At 35.4% G+C, this 13,730-nt stretch overlaps 1 protein-coding gene across 2 annotated transcripts; it reads right to left on the reverse strand.

The window, feature by feature from the left end:
- Window positions 1-698: 698 nt before the first annotated feature.
- Window positions 699-10,112, reverse strand: si:cabz01074946.1 (uncharacterized). 2 transcript variants are annotated; one of them, XM_059355171.1, is made up of 7 exons: window positions 10,025-10,112; window positions 5,915-6,124; window positions 5,719-5,829; window positions 4,115-4,390; window positions 3,886-4,008; window positions 1,277-1,320; window positions 699-1,185 (listed from the first exon to the last, which is right to left on the reverse strand). In XM_059355171.1, exons 1-6 carry the CDS (start codon window positions 10,050-10,052, stop codon window positions 1,295-1,297), a joined length of 774 nt encoding a protein of 257 aa, XP_059211154.1. In that variant the 5' UTR covers window positions 10,053-10,112; the 3' UTR covers window positions 699-1,185; window positions 1,277-1,294. The 2 variants fall into 2 exon arrangements, with proteins under 2 accessions (XP_059211154.1, XP_059211153.1); XM_059355170.1 differs by lacking the exons at window positions 699-1,185; window positions 1,277-1,320 and having other exon boundaries at window positions 3,495-4,008.
- Between the last annotated feature and the right edge of the window lie 3,618 nt (window positions 10,113-13,730).

Genomic DNA, 13,730 nt, shown 5'->3' on the forward strand with positions numbered 1-13,730 from the left:
CTCACACTATTTAACAGCTGGCCCCTCGACAACAATACCCACATCCTTAATGATCTCATTTTAGAAAATAGATTGGACTTTCTCTGTCTTACTAAAACGTGGCAACAGCCACTGGATTATTACTCACTCAATTTAACCACCTCAAATGGATATCCGTATCTTCTTATGTCTTTCAGTTGCCAGATCTTGTCGTTTCTCCCTGTACAACATCAGGAAAATAAAGACCCTGTATACCTGACCCAGCAATCGACACAACTCCTGGTTCAGGCCCTTGTGTTGTCGCGTTCAGACTACTGCAACTCGCTACTGGCGGGTCTTCCTGCTGCACCACCAAGCCTCTGCAGATGATCCAGACAAGTATTGCACTGACCGCTCTTGGGACCTAAAAGCACTTGTGTCCTACTGGACTCGAACTGAACCCACGGCACTGTTTCTTGACTTCATCCTTGCTTGTGTTGTATTTACTCTCATTTATAGGTCACATTGGATAAAAGTAGAATTGTATAATTTTTTTGGCCATTTTAAGGCTTTATTGACCAAGTCTAAAACCTGGGGAGACAGAGCCTTCTCTGTTGCCACCCCCACCCTCTGAAACCCCCTTCCCAAACACATCCCTGATTCTCCCACCCTCACATATATATATATATATATATATATATATATATATACAAACACATATCAAAAAAGCCTTAAAGGCCCACCTCCTCACTACTACAATTCTCTTGTCTGTCTGTTTTTCTATTTTGTTTTTATATGTTTTTGTAAAACATAAATGGACTGCACTTATATAGCGCTTTTATCCAACACTACGCTCATTCACCCGTTCACACACACATTCATACTGGTGGCCGAGGCTACCAGGGCAAACTGGTGCCACCTCCCATTGGGAATTCATTCACACACCGATGAACACAACATCAGGAGCCATTTGGGGTTCAGTATCTTGCTCAAGGACACTTCAACATGTAGCCATGGTCAGGGATCGAACCACGACCTTGCAATCAGTAGACAACCACTCTACCAATTATTATTATTATTATTATTATTATATCATTATTATTATTATATCATTATTATTATTATTATTATTATAAAGTCCTAAAAGGTCCCACATAATGTTGACATTTTCAGGTACCGTTGATGTTGACTCTGGCTTCTTGAAACGCTGCTTGTATAGTTGTCAAGCTAATTGTAGGAGAGACAAAATTGTTAATTTCTTCATATTGTAACATTGTGTTAACACTTTAACTTGTGGACAATCAAACTAGATGCTTACTTTTAGACCACAGCATTGCTATTTTGGTGATGGACACAGTTTTCCTGGAAGATAAAAAAAAGAAAATACAGATGAATTTATGGTATTATAATACATAATACACATGTTGCGTAGGCCCCCTCAAACTAATAGAGGCCCTATGAAAAAAAAACACAAAAAAAACATGACAACGTGACTGTCCGTCGCGCTGCTCGCACATGTCAGATTCCCAGTGCATGTGCATCAACCTAGCAAGGTGAAGGGGAGTTATCCCTCAGGGAATGAGAAAAGAAAAGAAACAGCATGAACATGAACTGTGGGAACAGCAGTCAGGTAACTGTCTCTCCAGGTGGGAGAGTGGGAGGGACGGGACGAGTCCGGTGAGCCCTGGGGGAAACCCGGTCTCCACATGCGTCTTGCTGGATTCTATCATTTTAGTTGTAGTGTAATTACAACTGCACTTATACAAAATGGAAAGTAATGGATAAAGATTGACTAAGATTGAATTTTGTTTGCTTGGATAGCCCACAGGCAAATAGATGCAGATATCTTAGTGAATAAATAGGTAAATGACGTGACGTGAACATTGCTTTATGAATTATATAGATTACTGTACCTATGGAGTGTTCCCATGCGTCTTTGATTCTGTCTGTTTAAAAAACAGAAAACCATGTCAGTATGTATTGTTTTCATATATATATATGCTTTTTATATACAGTAACAAATGTATAAGACCAACTGTTTGTGCCACAGCAGTCCTCAGTTATCAGCATTATTAATTACCAAAATCATTTTTTATGTTTCTGTAATGGTTAATACACCAGTATGTAGAAGCTCTTAACTGAAATAATATTTTAATGCTAAAATATAATAATAATAATAATAATAATAATTATTATTATTATTATTATTATCCATTAATTTTCAGATTTACTGATTGACAAAAAAACTCTTTAAAAAAACAAAACAAAAAACAACAACAACTAGTAAACAACATTATTATTACAAATTATACTTATTTACTTGCATTCCTGCACAGAAATATGAGTTTCAGTGGATGAATGTTCTGCTTGATTAATTTCGGCTCAAATCTTGCTATAAAAAGTTGAATTCAGTTTGTTATTTGCCAAATAACAATAACATTTTAATTTTAAACAAGCTTTTAAAAGATATCCAAAATAATTATGTTTTCTCATTTTTATGACAGGTGGTCTAATAAATCTGTTAAGCACTGTATATAGTTTGTAATCAGTCGGAACCTCGGGTTAAATGCTGCGTATCGAGTGAGCTGAAGTTAAGTGTGGAAAAAGGAGAGGTTATGAAAGTCACTATGACTGACAGAAGAAAGTGTTGCACGGAAAGATAGAGAAACCGCAATACAGAATTTGTTTTCTTCTTTTCCTTTTCACCTCAACAGTGTTAGAAATGTGTCATCTGAAACCCAGTACCCTACACACTAACACCTGGATCTTTTCTTTTCTATTTTTACCACAAAGAGCATGGCGGTCCCAAGTCTCTTTGGGAGGATCTATGCACTGTTGGCACTAATGTGCCACACAGCAACAGATCCATTTTGCTGTAATGGCCACAATTGTTTCTAATACCCTAATTTGTTACAGCACACACACACCGGAAACTTGGCAATGAGTGTGCACGACACACCCAGAAATGTAACTTTTGTAACATTAATTCCTAAATATTGTATATAGTTTTTTGAATCTTATCCGGAATTTTGTTATAGTGCTCCCAAGTGCCAAAGCTTTATCAAGCTTCGCCAATAATTGTTTTTATTAAATTCTGCAAATGTCTTAAAGTTCCTGTATTTCAAAAATATCTGTTATTATATCTTCTAATCCCATCATTTAAACCCCACAAACAGGCCAGTAGGTTTAAAACAGGCATGTTTTCTTTTTGGTAGCCAGTTGTCAACCAAAAAATGGTCAGTGTCATTTTGCCAAAAAAAATGCCATAGAATAGCAGAAATATATACATTTATAATTTAATTTTTTTATTTTTTGGGACATGCTATAATATCAAATATATATATATATATATATATATATATGTGTGTGTGTGTGTGTGTGTGTATGTATATATATATATATATATATATATATATATATATATATTATATATTTGAAAAATATAATATATATATATATTTTCTGCTATTCTATGGCATTTTTTTGGCATCTTTGAACAAACTACACTATGACCATTTTTTAAACTTTTTTCAACGTACTATTCATATTTTTGGACATGATTTACTATGGTGGAGTTTTATTTATTTATTTAGACATACTATAGTTTTGCCATGTTTAATGTGCTATTCTACAGCCAAATTTGTTCCTAATTTGTTTTTTTATCTCACACCTAGATCCCAGACAGCTCCTACAATATCTTTGTAGAAGGGACTCCACTCCAAAAATGTGGTTTAGCGCCCCACAACATTTTTGTTGTATTTTCTTATTCCTAACATTCTCTTCTGATTGGTAGCCAGTTGTCAGGATGATGCGTCCCATCCACGGTACTACGAGCTAATGTTAAAGAGAAATGGATGAAGAAGAAGACACAACATTTGGAAGCATGGAAACATAAGTGTTATCCTGCAAGGATGTTGTTAGTCTCACCTTTCTGAAAGTACAGTACAGTCATTACTAGTACACCGACCAGTAAGCCTACAAAGAAAGTAATAGCAATATAATTCTTCCTGTGGGTAGAATGATGCTGTGGTGTTGGCTCAGGCTCGTTATCTGTAACATTGGGAGAGACAACAACAATTAACAGAAAAGTTTCCCAGAACCACACTGGCATGAAGTTCATCATACGGCATCATGTTTGAGTCCACTGGGACCTTACCATCACAGGATGGAGTGACATCACTCGAGGCCGTCTCCGAATTCTTGCTGGAGGTGCAGGTGAATTTGACGTGGTTCTGTTTGGTGCTGAGAAACACTTTAACAGCTGTAGAGGCGACATCAGCGTTCAGTGAGTTGAAGACCGTAGCGTTGGTAGTCTTACTCCAAGACAGATCAACACTCTTATCTGTTGAAGAGCAAAGCAGAAACAACTGGAAGCCGCCGCCTTTTACGGATTCACAGGGAAAAGTCTCGATGGTTGGCTTCGGGAGGCGTTCTGCAGAGGGTTTAAATCAGAAATGTTGATGAGCCGTCAGGATATATTCAAGAACATTTGTAAGACCTGACTGGATATTTGTTAAATAAATGGACACAAATGGACAGCAATTCAACATTTTGACTTTTTTCAACATGCTATGGCGTTCTTTAAATACGTTTTTGGACACACTGGAATATATGACACGTTTCTGAAATATATTTTTTGACATACTATACTATTACAATACTGACGTATGGAGATTTGGAGACAAACTTCACTATGACCCTTAATAATATAATTTAATAATATGTTGTTTTCCCCCCTAAATTTTTACATTTTTAAGACATACTATTACCATGATTAACGTTCTATTCTTTTGCCATTTTGATATATTTAACAAAATTGCAAAACCTGATTGGCACCATGAGAGATTGAGTTGCAAAGTATTTGTTAAATAAATGGACATAATTTCTCATATATATATATATATATATATATATGTGTGCTATTTTGGGAAAATTACCATGATCATGCGATGCAATTTTTTTTCTCTCTTTTTTTTTTTTTTTTTTTGCCATTTTGACATATTCAACAAAATTGCAAAAGACTTACATTGAGTTTAAAAATATTTTTTAAATAAATGGAAAGAATTCAGTGGGATAGTAATGATTTTTTTTCCCCGGCATATTGCATTATGGCTTTCTTTCCTAAATTATTGGACTTACTATACTATTTCTATGATCAACATGCTTTTCTATACCGTTTCTTGGCATTTTTGACCGTTTTCTTATTGATTTTTTTTACATACTCAACCATGGCTGTGTTTTTTTCTCCAAATTTCTGACATACTATAATAAGGCACGGCTTTTTGGACATACTATAAAATAGCTCAATCAATAGAAATTTTGTTGGATAAAAACTAAAATCTGACTATTACTTTTTGAAGGAATAACTACAAATTGAGAACAATAAAACTTCTTGGTTAAGTTTGATCATGGTTTGAGTTAAATTAAATATGTTTGTTATGCAAATTAAGTTACGTACATAAGTAGTCAATGTAAAAAACTGTCATTGCTGACTTTTGGGTTCACACAAGACACAAACCGTAGTCTCCTGCGTCTCGTGTGACAGTCATACTGTCCTCCATACTACACGGACTTTGTCACTCTTTATGCTAAGTCATTTGACTTTTTGGGCTAATTTTGACCATTAAATATAGCTTTGGATGGGTTCGAACTGCAGCCCAGTGTGTCTCATACAGATGGTGAGAGGGTGTTTGTCAATATCAGACATTAAAGCATGTTTTGATGCAGTGATGATTTTTATAACAGTCTGGTCAGACTTACGTTTCACTATGAGCTTAGTCTTGCCTCCTTTGTTCTCTCTCTGAGTGTTGATCAGGTCTACAGTGTATTCCATGGCGTCTTCTGGGGTCAGATTACGGATTGTCAAGTCACCTAAAAAAAACATCCAAGAGACATAGTCAGGAGAGAAATAAAAGAACATTTCCTCTGCACTGACAGTTGCAGAGTCGTCTCTCACCTGAGATGATGTTGAGACTGAGCCTCCCTTTGTACCGATCCACCCGTTCAGTGTTTTTCCTCTTGCCACGATAGGTGGCTATCCAGGTGTTGTTTGAGAATATCGACCACTCGATTGAGGTTAGATTCCATGATGGTGGGGCTCCTGAGGCTAGGGTGATGTTATCCCCTAAGAACCCACTGGATACCGTCAGGGATCCAACTAGTGCCACTGGAAAAACAGTTTGAAAATACACACTCAGATTTCATATGGTAAAAATCAGCTGATCTTCTGGTATAACTGTGAGAAAGGCAAAACAACCAAGCAATGAAAAACAAAACTGCAAACACCATGGTGGCGTTATATAAGCCTTTAAAAGTCAAAAGGTCACCAAAGAATACATCAACTTAAATTCATTTTTCCTGTTTTATATCTTTATCTAAATATCTTTGGACATACTATGATCATGATCAACGTGCTATTCTGTTGCGTTTATTGGCATTTTTGGAGAAACTTTACTTTGACTGATTTTGGACTTTTTTTGACATGCTATATTGTGACGTTTTTTTTTTTTGGACCTAGGATGATATGGGGTTTTTATTATATTTTAGGAAAGACTATGACCATGATTGATAAGATTTTCTACAACATATTCAGGCATTTTTGGCCAAACTTCTGTGCTAAAATGTACTTGGACTTACTATATTATTACTATGATCAAAACTTCATGCTTGATACATTCAAGCATAACATTCACTCTGTATAGAAGGTTATTTGTTGTAGTCTGACATCCCTCCAGGACCCCGGGGCGCCTTTGATCCAATCCCCTCTGACAGAAGGCTGTGGCGTATCACAACCAAAACTTCATGCCACAAAAAATTTCTTTCCATCAGCAGCTCGTCAACAAGACCTGGGACCCCACTAACACTGACTGATTTACCGCCTAATAGACACTACATGTTACATTAACAAAGTTTAAATATCTCTATATATCTAAATATCCAAAATAATTACTGAACAAGAAGGCCCATGTTTGGATTATCGCAAATCGCAAATTATTATTATATTATTGCAGAGGTAAATGTTTTTATGTTCTGTTGGTCAAATAAAAAAATAATAAAATTTATGTTTATTTTATGTATTTCATTCATGACTGTTTGCAGTGCTTTCTGTTGTCTTTAATGTTCTCTGCTGTGTCTTTTGTCATGAACCAAACCCCAAAGAATATTCTTTGTGAAAACCCACTTGTCAATCAACTTTATTTCTGGTTGTGATTCTTTCACTTTTCATACGACATGTTTCGATTCATTTTATTGATTAATGTAGATTAATATTTCCTTCTTATTTTAATTTTGGAAATCCTTTTTGTCAGATTATACTTTAATATATATCAACAGACCAAAATATGGCCATTTCTAGCATTTTTAGGCCTTTTAAAATTTGACAATTTTTGACAAAAATCAACATAATATAGTATGATTTCATTTTGAGGGGGTCATTTTTGGACATCCCACAATATGGTATATTATTGTAATTTTTAAAAAAAAGATCATACCATAACATGTATCAACAAGCTGTAATAGGGTCATTTTAAGCATTTTGGGGCCTTTAAAAGAAATAAAACAACTTTTACACATTTTCAATTTTTTGGTTCTTTTTTTGGACATACAACACCATTACATTTTTCTACATGTTTTTTTTTCTGTCATTTGTCATTGTTATGAATTCTGACTTTTTTTATGCCATACAATATTAGCTCAACAGAGAATGTATATCGTGTGGCAGCTAAAGAAGTTTAATGATGATGTCAGTGATGATGGTGAACTATTCCACTGCTATCATCAAATCCATCCTAACCTCCATCACCCTCTGGTATGCTGCTTCAACTGAGACGGAGGAGGACAGACTGCAGCATAACATTCACTCTGTATCGAAGGTGATAGTTTCAGTCTGACATCCCACTCAGAACTGTAAGTCTTCAGGACCCCGAGGCGTGCCAGGACCACATTCACCCCGGAAACTAATTCTTTGAACCACTTCATACCACAAAACAGTTTCTTTCCATTTGCAGCTCATCAAGACCTGGGACCCCACTAACACTGACTGATTTACCGCCCCTAGACACTACATGTTACATTAACAAAGTCTAAATGTCTAAATCAGGCGGCAACCTCCTGGTCTGAGCAAGGAGGCAAACCAGGAGCAAACCCTTTAGCTACATTCTACCAAAAATTCCAGCAGGGGGCGCTAAGTTTGTCTGAAAAAATCTGTCCACTCATTTCAATGCAAAATTTGCTAATTTCTCACTTGATTTATTACCTCAGATTTGTTTTAGGACAACATTATGGTCTCAATCACTAGTAAAAAATCTTCTTCAAGACAATTTGATGTTAACAGTGTAAATAATGGCCCCATTTAGAAGAAAATAGAAGATAAAGAATCGTATGATTTGGGGGGTGGCTACCTTTGATTGACAGGTAACAAGGCGAGCCATCACAACCTGGTCTCACAGGAATCCGTGAAATAGCCACGGATTTCGCTTAACTCAAAATCCGTGGAATAGCCACAGAATCGCTCAAATTTCCGTGAAACTTTTTTTGCTACAATGCAAGTTAATGACAGTCATATCCCGTGGCTATTGGTTTGTTCCAAGTCACGTGACTTTCAAGGTCCCAGCGGTCAGAACAAAAAACTTGGCGGACAGTTCTCTCATTTTTAGTGAAAAATCAATATTTTGACTTAGTTTCTGCATAAAAATGGATTTTGATCACATTTGTAGCGAGAAATATATGTTTTATTTTCTAAATATTCACTCAGTGAATGTACATAATCACTTTGTATGTTGGAAAAGCCACGGGATATGACTGTCATTAACTTGCATTGTAGCGAAATCCGTGGGCCTATGTACAGGACAAATAGGCATAGGGGTTATTTTATTCCTTATTTCTATTCCCTCGGTCATTAATCTTCTAAATTATGGACGATAGGACTGGTAAATGTTGGATTTTAGGTTTTTATTTATTGTTTTTGAATCTTTTTATGTGTGTTATGTGTTTGTACTGCTGACTGTAAAACAAATTGCCCTTTTGGGTAATAATAAAGTTTTCTTTGACCTTTGTCTTTAATCTTCTTTGTCTTCTTTTATTTCTGCTCATTTGGCTTTTTATAGAACATGTTTAGATTAATTTCATTAAGACACAATGCAGATTTTTTTAAGGAAAAACTACTTCATACATACACATATATTCAGACAGTTCTGTCATATAATATAAAAGGATATTTTTGGATAATATTCATAACATGGCATGCATAGTTATGACCTATATTACGGCTTTTGATACTATGACACGGATTAAATTATTTTGGCATATCTGGACGTATTATAGTTTCACATTTAACAGCATACTGTACAGTGGCATTTTTCTTTAATTGACACAATCTTTCACCGACACTACCACAGGGCCACATATAGGACAGTGCACGTAACAAGATATGATGAAACTGCAGTTTTAAATATGTTTACAGTGCAGTAACTTAACATATTTCATGCTCAAATGCATGTAGTTGTACTGAGGGCCACTTCAAGTGAGGGTGCGGGCCATATGCGACCCCCGGGCCTCCAGTTGCCCACCCCTGGGTTAGTCACATTGGATTGCTATTTTTTTTTAACACGATTGTATACGTTTATATTTTTCACGTTTGTTGTATAACTATTGATAAGAATAGGACTCAATCCAGTAAATAATGGTAACTTGGTTGACTGCTTCATTTCCACTTTAAGGTATATTGCAGGCATTTTATATCACATGCACGGGCCGCACAAAATGTGTCTCACTATATTTCCTGCTTTTTTTATTTGCATGAATATTCAAAATAAAAAGTATGCTTTCCTTACCTTTCCTTTCGACATTCAACCACTTAACACCTCAGAAAGACATTTTAACTGAGAAGCCGTTAAAAAGTCTGAGTGAGCGTTAACATGTCAATCTATTCTTATCTGAGCATTTCCGCACAAGCTTCGCACCAGGAAATCAGGAAGTGACTTATTTAGTTCTGAATTGTCATTGTCATTGTTTTTTCAAAGTCACACACACCTCAATAATATATATCACTAATTAAAATTGGACATACCTTGAAGGACCAGAATGAGAAGTTTCATCGTTTCAGAGGTACGACACACAGAGCCAGCACTTGATGTCACTGAAACTAAAAAAACAGAAGTGAGCCACACACACATGAAAACCACGTGTTGCCTGAACAACCCATATTTCATGAGACAAGTTTTTTATGACATTTATCAGCCTCAAAAAAGAAGGAAAAACCCAAATGTACTTTTTGGGTAAATTCTCTGTATCTCTTCTCTTCTGGAGTTTTCCTTGCTAAGTATTTTTTTATTTTTAGTGGGTAGAACATGTTTAATGGATAATATTAAGCAATGGAATGATGTACTAGCTTTACATCCACACATCATTTCACCTTAGTCCTAAAAAAAAAAAAAAAGTGCAAGCAAAAAGTTTTTGGAAATTTCTCCGACATACTATAATATGGTGTCATTTAAAAAAAAAAAAAAAAAGATTCTACAAAAAGATCTCAACAGACTATAATAGGGAAATTCGAAAAAAAAAAAAGACCTTTTTGGCATTTTTCAACTATAGTATGGTATTTATTTTCAAAGAAAGAAAAAAACATTTAAATGTACTTTTTGGGTAAATTCCCATAATATCAGTATGTGTTCCTAAATGAAATAGTGTCTCTTCTATTCTGTAGTGTCCATATGTTGTATTATTTACATTATTTAAGTTATTTATTTAAGTTTAATGGGTCTCACTTCCTCTAGGTAGAACATGAAACTATGAAAATGTTTAATATGTCGTTCTAGCTTCACACACTCCCCCCACAGTCCCACACTTATGTGTCACTTCCTGAACAAAGGGGGATTTTTTACTTGACGTGTGACTCACATGTCACAAAAAAGTTTTGGGTGACATCATGACTTGAGATAACTTGTGTTGGATAAAACTAGAACTGTTATGTATGCAGATGACTGTGCAATATATTCAGCTGAAACGTCCGCAGTAGGATTAAATAATAAGTTACAGCATGATTTAAGGTTAGTGGTAGAATGGGTTACTGAAAACAAATTGATGTAGAATGTGGGAAAAACTAAATCTATTGTTATTGGGTCAAAATATATGCTGAGTGATGTACCTTCGCTGGTATTGGAAATGAATAACATTCCTGTTGAACAAGTTTACGATACTAAACTTTTAGGCATACTTGTTGATCAACATATTGAATCGAAACATATTGATTATATTGTTAACAAAATGGGAAGAAGGGTCATAATGGTAAAAAGAGTGTTAAAAATTATACCCCAAGATATCGTCAAGCAAGTTGCAAATGCATTAGTTTTGTCGCAGCTAGATTATTGTTTTCCGATTTGGTCTAGTGCTTCGATGAAAGATTTAAACAAATTGCAAGTTGCCCAAAATAAAGCAGCACAATGTGTAATACAGCATATATAAATGTGACACATATGATGAGCAACTTGGTTGGTTAACCATCACTGGAAGAAGCTCTTATGTTTTGTTGAACTTGCTCAGGAATATTATTGTAAATAAGTCTCCAAACTTTTTATATTGTCTTTTCTCACGACAGTAGAGTCGACATAATTATCTGACAAAACATGCTACTGAAGACAGGTTTACTTTTCCTAGAGCAACACTTACGTGTTAAAGAAATCTGTCCTGTTCGGACCCGTTCTGGAGTGGAACTCCTTGCCATTTTACATCGTATTAATAGATTCCAAAGAAAGGTATACATTTTTGCTTAAACAGTTTCTTTTAATGTTGCAGCTGCAGTAGTTAAACTGTACTGGTCCACAAGGGTCTTTGTATAAACAATCTTCCTATCCTTTGAGACCGCTTTTTCTGTTCCTTTATCTATTTTTTATTTATTTTTTGGTATCTGTTTGTATGTTATGCTATGGTGTTTGTATGTTGTCTATGGACTCTTTATTTTACTGTACAAGTGTTGCGTCGTGTCTTGTGATTCATGTTTGTCAGTGTCTATGATTGTATATGTGTTGTGACTGTATTGACGGTTGTTGTTGTTGTTGTTGTTTATGTTTTGTTGATGATCCCGGAGAATGGACAATTTGATTTAATGTTTGGACTCCGGGAAGAATAGCTATGCTAATGTGCTGGTGCTAATGGAGATCCAATGAATAAATTAATAAAATCATTTCAACTCTAAAAACACAGTTCAAGAGGTAACAACAGTCTTGTTTTTAAAGATAATGTTCTTCAGGGACAAGTGAGAGGAGTCAAATTCAATAAAGGGATCCGCTGAAAAACAGGAAAAAATACAAATAAACTGCTTTCCAGTGGCTCGCCAATTTCCATCTGTAGTTTAAAGGACATTTCGGAGTGACAAAACACACAATTGTGCTCACAAATAAACCACACTGAAACTCTGAAGAGACACTGTCAGGAGGGAACAATAATTATTTAATTGCACTGACAGGTGACAGATTTGCGTTTTACTTGAGATTTTGTTTTTCCTCCCGTTGTGTTTGGGAATATTGATCACTCTGTTGATTTCAAACCACTCTGTTGATTTCAAACAACTTTGAGTACCTTTAAAAGCGCTATATAAATCAAATGTATTATTATTTTAATGAGTCAGCTGTAAAAATGTATAAAAGACTAAAAATCAATCATCATAGGTTTTATAAAACAGAAGAATAATAATAGCACTTACCTAAATTAACTGCTTTTGAGTGGCTCGCCAATCTCTAGCTGTAGTTAAAAGGACATTTCAGGGTGACAAAACTCTCCATTGTGCTCTCTAATAAACCACACTGAAACTACGAAGAGACACTGTCAAGAGAAAACAATAATTTATTTGCACTGACAGGTGACGGATTTGTCTTTTACTTGAGATTTGAGGTTTTTCCTTCCATTGTGTTTTGTTTAGAAATATTGACCACTCTGTTGACGTCAGAGTCAATGATGAGTCAGCTGTCGGCAACTCTGTCAGTATGAATTAACAAAATAACCAAAACTGATTACCCGTCCTTTTGACAAGAAAACTTGAGAAAGACATTTAAACTTGACAAGTGGTTATAAATTGAGCATTAACATAATGATGCCCCCCAGTCAGAGCATTTCTGCCTCAGGAAGTCAAGACGTGACTTCCTCTGTTCTGAATTGTCATTGTTGCTGTCATGGTGAGCCATCATCAGGATAGAAGCAAAACAATGCGTATCCATGGCACTGTGTACATCTAAACAGCTGTAAACCGACATTGTCTGTTTTCGTCTCAGAACTTTGACCCTTTCACTGTGTGTTTTCAGTTCATGAGAGTTTGTTTAAACATTTTTTTCATTTAAAGAAGTCTTGTTCAGCGTTAAGACACTCCAAGGAGTCGGCTGTTCAATTTTTCCGGTAAGTAATGTACATTTTGTTTCAGAGTTTAGGAGTTTATGTTTTCCCCAGTCCAAATATGGTAACAGCCGTCAAGAGGAACTTGATGCTTCCACAAACCAATAGTTGATGTCACTGTGACTAGTTCCATTATTTATGTACAGTCTATGCTCCAGCTGCTCAATGTGTCAGAGGTTCCTTCTTTTAACCCCTAGTCCACATACAGTTGAGTATTGTGTTATCCCCAATTGGGTAACATTATCACAAACCCGGATTTGGGAAAGAAATACTGAACAAGAACCATTTTGCTTTTGTTTGTTTGTTTTGAAGATTATTAAAAGGCCAGGAATGACTAAAATAAATTGTATTTTGTTGATTAATCAACTATTAATATGGATTACTTGAAAAAG

Source organism: Centropristis striata, chromosome 17 (assembly GCF_030273125.1).
Source record: "Centropristis striata isolate RG_2023a ecotype Rhode Island chromosome 17, C.striata_1.0, whole genome shotgun sequence".
In the NCBI taxonomy this organism is placed as follows: domain Eukaryota; kingdom Metazoa; phylum Chordata; class Actinopteri; order Perciformes; family Serranidae; genus Centropristis; species Centropristis striata.

What these genes read in the sequence shown, in the direction of transcription:
- si:cabz01074946.1 (XM_059355170.1), bottom strand. Translation starts at nt 10,052, where the DNA reads ATGAAACTTCTCATTCTGGTCCTTCAAG. An exon ending in CAGTCTCAACATCATCTCAG is followed by an intron (nt 5,830 to 5,914) that starts GTGAGAGACGAC and finishes TGTTTTTTTTAG; the next exon opens with GTGACTTGACAATCCGTAAT. An exon ending in GACTAAGCTCATAGTGAAAC is followed by an intron (nt 4,391 to 5,718) that starts GTAAGTCTGACC and finishes AACCCTCTGCAG; the next exon opens with AACGCCTCCCGAAGCCAACC.